Source organism: Oppia nitens, unplaced genomic scaffold, assembly GCF_028296485.1.
Source record: "Oppia nitens isolate AA-2021 unplaced genomic scaffold, nextdenovo-longstitch-racon4-pilon3 scaffold6_pilon_pilon_pilon, whole genome shotgun sequence".
Taxonomy (NCBI): domain Eukaryota; kingdom Metazoa; phylum Arthropoda; class Arachnida; order Sarcoptiformes; family Oppiidae; genus Oppia; species Oppia nitens.
In genome coordinates, this window is record NW_026533250.1 from 7165054 (window position 1) to 7175557 (window position 10504).

Genomic DNA, 10504 nt, shown 5'->3' on the forward strand with positions numbered 1-10504 from the left:
TATTAATTAATAAAACTAATATATAATAGACATATATAAATATCTAATTTAATCTAATCAATATCTAATCAATATTTATATATCTATTTTTAAAGTCATAGATAATTGATTTATTAATACTATATCTGTATATCTAAATTTATATATCATATTATTAATATTATTATTACCCGTAATTAATTAATTAAAAATCTATTTATATATTTTCAACGATTAAATCTTTCTAGACTTCCTCAGAGTCTAGACTTGACATTATTAGATGAAATAATTTGTTGGACATAATCAAGAACTTCATGAGCACATCCAAAGCTTAGTGTAACCCCACAGCCTCCGTGTCCATAGTTGTGGATCACTTGCAATTGATTATTTGATTGTCCATCACTAATAACTTCACGTTCAAGTCGGACCTCGTGTCTACCCGGTCTCAGACCAACCCATTCGTTAACTACCTGTGCTGCCCTAATACTCGGTATAAGTTGCGAACATCCATCCATAATATCCTTACTATCTTTCGGATCAACCATAGTATCCCAATTGTTTAACTGTTTAGTACCACCCAATACAACACAATCGCTGTTTGGTACAATATAGTGATTGCCAGCCATAACACTATGTTTGATCCATGGCGCCGATATCCGATAGACTTGACCACGTATTGGATGTACTGATTGATCAGCACTACATTTGCCGGCTTCAAGGCCCCGACAGTTGATAACAATATCATACTTTCCGATCAATTGTTGTAAGCTATCGACTCTTTGTTGGCAAACTTTTCCGCCCTATTAATAGATAATTATTATGATATCGGGAATATAGATATCGGATATAATGATAACAATTAAATAATAATTAGTTAATAATATAATAATAATTAGTTAATAACATAATAATAATTAGTTACTAATATTATAAAAAATTAGTTAATAATTTGTTAATAATTATACTTTAGATTTGAATTGTTGTAACAAATATGGCAATAGTTTACGACATTCGGCATAATATGTGGTCACATAAACACCTTTTGTCCACTTATTTTGCGATTCAGATGATGAAGATGAAGAAAATTGTTTCAATTCACTGGAAGTCATCGGCCGTTGACTGATCATAATGTCGTCAAAATCTGGATAATCAAATACTTCCTCATCTTCTAGTAGATAATACATGGATAGCAAACCGATACCAAATTTGCCGGAATCTGGTAACTGGTAATACTTGTTAAGATAAACCAATGAATTGTTGATCCATTTTCTGATACGTTGGCGATCAGTACTACCCGACAAATATGGATATATTAGTCCACCGCTACCATCGCTGGTAGTATTCGGTGTAAACTTTTCCGATATGATGGTTATGTCGACATTAGGTATGGATTCAATCAATACTACAGCCGAAGTACAGCCTATAATACCGGCGCCGATGACTGCAATCTTTAGTTTTTTCTCAGACATTATTATTATTATTATTGAAGTTATTATTATTATTATTATTACAATAATTTACAAAAAATTATAATTAAATTTATTTTTTTTTGTATAAATTTGTTTTTTATAGTAATTATTTTTCAATTTTATTTATATTATTAATAATAAACTTAAAAAAATAATTGATTAGATATAATCAATGCCTTTATATTAAAGTAGATTTTTTTTGTGGATGTTTAATGTATTTTATGATATGATAACTGTTTAATATCCATCAATCAATCACTGATTGTTTTATCAAATTAAAAAAATAATTGATTTTATTTTGTGGACAAATTATATTTTGCTTAAAGTTTAATAATTATTTATATATAACGCTTATATATATTAGATTTTTTTGACGTTTAATGTTAACGAACTTTCCTGAAAGGAGTACGCATCTGAATTCTATATGTCCGTCCGTCCGTCCGTCCGCAAAATGGCGGGTCAAAGTACAAAATTTTTTTTACTTAATATTTAAGTCTTGTATTGGAATAAAACATCAAAAATAAGTTTTATAGAATTAGCATACAATTTTTTTAAAATTTTTGTTTAAAGAAGATAGAAAAAATGAAGTTTAAATTAATACTTTTTAAATTATGCTAAATTATTTGATTATATATAATAATTTATTTGAGTTATTCTATACTATATATTAATAAAGTTGAGTTTATTTTGACATACTAAATCATTTGATACCATACATGACTAAAGTTGAGTTTATTTTGACATACTAAATCATTTGATACCATACATGACTAAAGTTGAGTTTATATTGACATACTAAATCATTTGATACCATACATGACTAAAGTTGAGTTTATTTTGTTATACTGAATAATTTGATACCATACATGACTAAAGTTGAGTTTATTTTGTTATACTAAATAATTTGATTTTAGTTTAATTTTTAATTTGAATTATGAGTTCGTATGGAAATGCTTTCTAGCATTCTCAACTGGTTTTGATATGATTACTGTTTAATATTATCAGTGATTGTTTTATCAATTGAAAAAAAATTTAAATATTGATTTTTTTGTTGTGTGAACAAATTATATATGATTTTATTAATTTATCATCAATTTGGGTAATAAATAAACTTAAAAATTTTTAGTATCAACCAAAATTATGATAATTAATTATTTTATTTAATTTTTTCTACACTAAATTATTACTAGATCCTAATAGTTTAATTTATTTAATTAAATAAATAATAAGTATTTTATTGTTTTATTTAATTTTTTAATTGTTAGATATCTTGAAATATTATTTCATTTTCAAACTTTTCTCTTAAAGACAAATAATAGCTATATCTTCGTTCAGCTTTTTCCTTAAAAAAAACAACAAAAAATAAATGTATTATTAATATATCAATAAAATCAATATTATTACTATTATTATTATTATTGATAATATATATATATATATATTTGTAATTTTTAATACCAGAAATTCATGGACACATTTGCTATCAGTAGACGATTTCCATAAGCAAAACAATACATCCATAATAAGTGCAACTAATGTAAAAAGTTTAGACTCTTTTATCAGATGCTCTCTTGAATTATAAACAGTTTGACTGTTTGAAAACGTATTGCCAGTCAATCGATCCGCTACTTGAATATACTTATCAATAAATGGATACATTTCCTCATCACTGGGAAACCGGGGGTCACAACCAAATTTCGGGTCCCGATGTTTCCAACTGGAAAAATAACGGCCAAAATCTATACCCCGATAGTTATACGAACAAAAATCAAAATCAATAAAATACATATCAATTGATGTATCAATTGATTCTCTGATTAATATATTTCCCCGATTGAAATCACAGTGACTGAAAACTAGTATCTTAGGTGATCCCAGTACAGCATCCCTGAGCCAAATCAACTCATCACTAATGTCTACCTGACTGAGTGACAGATATTGTCCCGTTGATTGTCTAATTAGATCCCGAAACCGGTCGGTTTTTATCGAATCAAACAACGATCCATCGCGAAAATAATCATTGATCTGAATGTCCAACCATTTAGCCGATCCATCCGATGGTATCGGTGCCCGTATTTGATGAAACTGAGCCAACTTTTCGGCCAATAGACAAACCATTTCCGGATTACTATCATCTAAATGATTGTATGGCCGACTCTGTATAATTATGACCATAAATAATAATAATAATTAAATGTATTAATAAATTATACCTCAATATAATCACATATTAGTCCATTGGAAAAGATGCCGAAAACTTTAGGTCCCAAACCAGCCAACGATGCAACCAATGAACAGACTCTTGATATCAACGGATTATATAAGAAAAATTCTTCTTCAAGAGACAACTTTACCACAACTTCTTTGACAGCAACTGCTGATCCCTTGTTTGTGTTGTTGTCATTGTTTGTGCAATAAAAGATTTTATTGAAATATCCGTCACTATTGATAATAATAATAATAATTTTTTATAATAATAATAATAATAATAATTTTTTTATAATAATAATAATAATAATAATAATAATAATTTTATAATAATAATAATAATAATTTTTTTATAATAATAATAATAATAATTTTTTTATAATAATAATAATAATAATTTTTTTTATAATAATAATAATAATAATAATAATAATAATAATAATAATAATTTTATAATAATAATAATAATAATTTTTTTATAATAATACAATTTATCAAATTCTCAATTTTTTTAAATATATATATTTTGTAATCTCTAAATTATTTATATAATTATTAAATCAAATAATTTAATTAATTAATTGTTTTTAAAATTTTTATCAAATATTTATTTTATTACTCTTTTTTAATTAACAAAAATACTTACGAAAATCGTTTGACAGTAACATCAGTCCAATTGTCACTCAAATATTGATTGCAAACTTTGACGATAATATTTTTATCATCTTCACTGATATTATTAGAAAATTTTGTCATATTTTTTGTAATTTAAAAAATAATATAAATATAATTTTAAATATCAATGTATATTCAACATTAATAAGTTATAATAATAATAATAGGTATTACTGTATCAAAAACAAAATAATAATAATAACTTATATATATATATATATATGTATGATTAAAAATAATACAATTTATTATTATTATTACTTTTAAATATTTGTAAGTTTTTATATTAATACTAATGCACTTATTTTTTGTAAATTAATATATTATTATTATTATTATTATTATTATTATTATTACTGTACTATTATTATAATATTTAAGTGATAATTATAGCAGAAATTATTGATTAGATTTTTTTTGAAAAGTCAAATATTTATATATATATATTGCTATTTAATTGTGATTAGATTAGCTAATTGTTTACATTATAAACATATTTATATAAAGTACTGTAGATTATAACTAAAACCAGGGTTAAGTAAAGTGGGTAGAGGTGGGGGGGGGTAAAACCAAACGACCCCACCCCTAAATTTTTGGCTGAATTTTATAGAATTTTAATCTAAAGAATATTATTAATACAATATATACATATTATATATTATATATATGATAAAGTTTTTACTAATTTTTAGAAAATTTTGAAAAATAATGTAATTTTTTGGGAATATTTATATATTTTCAAAAAAGAATTTATATGGGAATATTAGTGAAGTTATATGGGAATATTAATAAATCTATATAGGAATATTCTGGAATTTATATTTAAATATTAGTGACTTTATATGGGAATATTCGGGAATTTATATGGGAATATTAGTAAATTTATATAGGAATATTCTTGAATTTATATGGGAATATTAGTAAATTTATATAGGAATATTCTGGAATTTATATGGGAATATTCGGGAATTTATACAGGAATATTCTGGAATTTATATGGGAATATTCGGTAATTTAAGGAATTTTTTTATAAATTTTCTCTTGATCTTAATTTTGGATAAAAGTCTATATCCCAAAACTCATCCAAGATTTTTTTGAGAATTTTGTGTTGTGCCCCCTCTAGCCCCCCCTCCCCCGAAAATTCAAAACCTTGCTTAATCCTGTACTAAAACATAAATTTTCTGAACACTGCGTTTGTCTGTAAAATTATTATTTATAATAATAATAATAATAATAATTGTTATTATTATTAGAAATAAAACATTAAATTTCTAAAAATTCTAATATATTTAGAAAAAAAATATTATTCAATAATTATAACTGCATTCAAATTATGCAATAATTCTCTGAATATTTATTTATAATTTATTTTTTATGTTAAAAAAATACTGTTAATATGATTTAAATCATTATGGCTTTAATAATAAACCAATGCTATTAAATAAAAAAATTTTTCAACATAAAAATAAACAAAAATTACTTAATAGTTTATAAGCACTCAATATAATAATTAACTAAATAAATTATATGATAAAATAATTATTACAGTATTTCAAAATTAAGCAATATTTATAACTTAATGTATTATACAAGTATTTACCATTAAACTATTAATAGATTATAGATTAATTAAATTAATGTTTTATATATATTTATAAAAAAACAAATATTTTGATCATATTTATTGACTTCAAATTTAAAAAATATTAAATAATTAATATTTATCGATAATAATTGTAGTTTTTTATTTGTTTATCATCTATTTTATATAAATAGATTATATATTATCTATGTTTAATATTTTATTTAAATACATATACAGTAAATAAATTTCCAAAAAAAAAGATTTTTAAAATAAATATAATAAGATTATATATATATAAATAAATTTGTTATATTTAAATGTCAAAAGTTTATATATTATATCATTATTATTATCATCTATTAATAGTATCACAAAAAATAAGAGTAAGTTATTGCAAAACATATATAAATTAAAAGTACAAATAAGTTACCAAAAAAAAAAATAAATAAAAACTTAACAAACGTATGGTTTAGACATAATTTTTGACAACAATTTTCAAACATCATCTTCAGGCATGAAAAACAATATAATGAAAAAAAATAAATAAATAAAATAATATTAATTTTACCCCCACCACCACCACCCCCCCAAAAAATTATTGGCTCAATATATAAAATAGATTAAAAATAATTACTTTTATTATAATTATAATTATAATTATTATTATAATAAAGTAACAAAAAAATTAATGCAATATATTATCAATCATCAAATATAGTGTTAGACTATATTAACAATTTATAGTTACAATGACCTTAAAGTTAGAAATTTTATTTATATGACAATATTTTTATAAAATAAATTATACTATAGTAACCATTTATGAAGTATTTTATCAATAATAATAATAATAATAATACAGTATTATGTATTTAATATCTATTTTTTTAAATTTAAATGTTAAGTATCAGTATTAAAGATAAAAATAATTGCAAAATACAAAATCAATTGATAATTTTTAGAAAACACTCTAAAATATTAAAATTAATTTAATAACTAAATTATTGTAATCAGTAGTTAAATATCTATGTTTATTTATTTTCATAGTTTAAATTTAATTTAATGAGTCTAATAAATAGCAAATGTTAAATAACAAAAATTAAATTAAAATTTATTGATTAACACATATTTTTTTATAATTGTTTACAATTAACTATAGTATCCAAAATAGAAATTAAATTAATTTTATAATAAATTAAATATATAGTATTTATAATGTTTAAAGTTTTTATAGTTTTTTTTAAAAATGTTATCAAAATTAAATGATAACTGTATCTACAATTTATAGCCGACTTACTAACTATCATAAAAACAAGTGATTTAATTTATCAGACAAATATATATATATATATATATGTTATTTAATAAATAAATTTTTACGTTTATGTATAGTATATTATATTATATACAGTATATATTATTGATTAATATTTTTTTTAGTGTCTTATCTTTACTAATTTTCAACGAAAAACACATTTAATGATAACAACAATAAAAAAAATATTAGTTATTTTTCAAAATGTTTTAATTAGTTAGTCAAGTAAGTTAAAAATATTAATAATAATAATAATAATAATAATAATATTTGAATTTGTCATAATTGTTATCATAATCATAACTGTGTAACTGATTAATACAGTATATATACAGTATATATAGTATATAATTTATATATCATATATAAAGTGTATGTTTATTACAGTATATAATAAACTGGTATATAATTGACTATAAAAATATATAAAAAAAATTTTAAATTGTTTTCTATTTAAATAAATTGACATCAATTGTATAACACTTATTGTATTCAATTCTCTATATTGTATTAAACAAAAGAATTTCATATATATTATTAATATTAATAATAATAGAAAATAAGTTATTATTATTATTATTAGTTATTAGTTATCATATATATTAAATATATGCTGTATATATTAGTTACATAATATTATACAATATATATATAGCAAAAGTGTCACCAAAAAAATAAAATTGTGTGTGCATTATATCAATTGTTAATTTGTGTGTTATATAATACACAGTATTGTGTATATATTTATTTAAGCTATTGAAAGACACACACACACACACACACTCATTGTTACACTTATTAATATTAATAAAAAAACTAATATTATTATATTAAATATATATTTTTTTGTTATCAAAATTGTCAACAATAGCAACGGGAAAAAAGCTGTTAAAACTCAATGTCAGCCAATAATAATAGTAACGAAAATAGTGAACTAATGGGGAGTTTGCAAGTATTGGATCAATTATATCATTGCAAAGACATCAATGAGACCAAAGAGTTTTACGCCAATTGGGCTCAAGATTATGAAGAGGTGGTTAAACTAATTTTTTTGTTTTGTTTTGTTTGTTTGTTGATATCATGATATAATTGTTAGAAATATTTTTTTTGTTAGCCGTTAACTATTATATATGTGATATTTTTGTTAGTTAGAAAAAAATATTAGTTAGCAAATAGAAAATTAAAATTTTATGTTTTTTATGTGTGTTGAATATCAGTAGCAATATATATATATATACAGATAATGTCAATTAAAAGTTTAAATTTGAGTAAACAATTAACTTTAACGCTAAGCAAGGTAACTTAGTATAAAGTTAGCTTATATTAGGTAAATTATATATAGTACCTTGCTAAAGCATTATATAATATTACTAAAATTTAAACTGTATTAAGTGGCATAAACTGTATATGAATTATAATTTTTGTTTTGCTTATTGTTTAGGACATTGAGGACATGGATTATAACGGTCCGCAAATAGTTGTCAAATGTTTTCTGGAGCTCAACTGCGATCGGGAGTCACGTATTTTGGATATCGGTGCCGGTACTGGTGTTATCGGTCAACTATTAGCCCGACACGGCTATCATAATGTCGATGGTTTGGATGCATCGCCTAAAATGTTGGAACTGGCCAAACAAAAACAATGCTACACACGGCTAATCAATTCAATAGTGGCCTCAAATGTCCGCTTACCTATAGATAGCCGATCGTATGATGTGGTCATAATGGCCGGTGTTTTCTGTCCCGGACATATCCAGGCCGACGCTTTCAATGAGATATTACGTATAACAAAATCAGGTAGTTTTTTTTAAATATATTATTTAAAAATTAAAAATTATAATCTAAATAATAATAATAATAATAATTTTTGTTTTTGGGTTGTTTGCTAACTAAACTTTTATTTTATAAATAACATTATCAAATGGTTACTACCATTACTGTGGTGACTAAATATGTATGTTATTTAAAGTTTAATTAATAACAACAACAAAAATTATTATTATTATTAAAACAGATAATAATTTAAATAATTTTTTTAAATTAAAAATTATACTCAAAATAATAATAATAATATATTGTTAGTTTTTGTTGGTTTGTTTGCTAATTAAACTTTTTTTATAAATAACATTATCAATGGTCATTACCATTATTTGGTGACTATAGATGTGGTTATTTAAAGTTTAATTAATATAAAAACAAAAATTATTATTCTTAAAACAGATAATAATTTCAATAATTTTTTTAAACTAAAAAATTATACTCAAAATAATACTAATACTAATAAATCGTTAGTTTTTTTTATTGTTGGGTTGTTTGCTAACTAAACTTTTATTTTATAAATAACATTATCAATGGTTACTACTATTACAACCTGTAATTTAGACTATAGATGTATGTTATTTAAAGTTTAATAAATAACAACAACAAAAATTATTATTATTATTACTATTATTTTCCACTAATATATATACTGTACAACAAAAATATTATTATAATAAACAGATAATAGATTTTTTTATGATTATATATAAATTTAATTAATTAATTGTTTTTTTTTTGGTTTTATGAAAAAGGCGGCACAATTTGCTGGGCTATGGGTGTGACCACAATCTATGCCGACACCGATGAACACTATAGAGACGGCAACTTTGAACGAAGTATTGTCCAATTGTGCGATAAAATGAAATGGCTATCGATATTAGGTTATCCTAAACGTGTGGACAACTATGTTCACGGAAAAGATGGTTGGTTTCATGCTATGCAAGTTATTTGATTGAAATTAATTGAAATTAATTTGCATATAATTAGCAATTAATTATTTTATTTTTATTGATTATCAAAAAAATTAATTGTTATGTTTAAGTTGTTGTAACATAATTTGTAAAAAAAAATTTGATTGTTTTAATTTTATATATAAAAATTTTTAAGTTTCAATAAAATTAATTCTATTAATTATAATTAAATTATATATAATTTAAATGCTATAATTTAATACATTATTAAAATCGTTGATAATTTTACAGTTGTTATTATACTTTAAGAGATATACAAACTTTATATAAATATTTTTACATTTAAGTAAAATATCTAAGTTTTAATTGTTTTTGTTTTATCAAAATTTTATTAATTACAAAAAAATATATAAATCAATATTAATTAAATGTATGAACAAAAAAATAGTTGCAACTATTAATTGTAATTTTTTTTGTTTAAATGTCAATTAAAAACTTAATAAATAAATTCTAATCTATTATATATATATATATATATAGAA

At 21.8% G+C, this 10504-nt stretch overlaps 3 protein-coding genes across 3 annotated transcripts; 1 reads left to right on the forward strand and 2 right to left on the reverse strand.

The window, feature by feature from the left end:
• Positions 1–233: 233 nt before the first annotated feature.
• On the reverse strand, positions 234–1448 carry LOC128962857 (D-aspartate oxidase-like). Its single transcript, XM_054309257.1, has 2 exons — positions 945–1448; positions 234–779 (listed from the first exon to the last, which is right to left on the reverse strand). The coding sequence occupies exons 1-2, from the start codon at positions 1446–1448 to the stop codon at positions 234–236; spliced, it is 1050 nt and encodes a 349-aa protein (XP_054165232.1).
• A 1546-nt stretch (positions 1449–2994) lies between these two features.
• Positions 2995–4324, reverse strand: LOC128962858 (choline/ethanolamine kinase-like). Its single transcript, XM_054309258.1, has 4 exons — positions 4303–4324; positions 3662–3890; positions 3052–3605; positions 2995–3001 (listed from the first exon to the last, which is right to left on the reverse strand). Exons 3-4 carry the CDS (start codon positions 3564–3566, stop codon positions 2995–2997), a joined length of 522 nt encoding a protein of 173 aa, XP_054165233.1. The 5' UTR covers positions 3567–3605; positions 3662–3890; positions 4303–4324.
• A 3599-nt stretch (positions 4325–7923) lies between these two features.
• On the forward strand, positions 7924–10018 carry LOC128962288 (methyltransferase-like protein 27). Its single transcript, XM_054308654.1, has 3 exons — positions 7924–8264; positions 8673–9027; positions 9804–10018. The coding sequence occupies exons 1-3, from the start codon at positions 8130–8132 to the stop codon at positions 10001–10003; spliced, it is 690 nt and encodes a 229-aa protein (XP_054164629.1). The 5' UTR covers positions 7924–8129; the 3' UTR covers positions 10004–10018.
• The last annotated feature ends 486 nt before the right edge of the window (positions 10019–10504 follow it).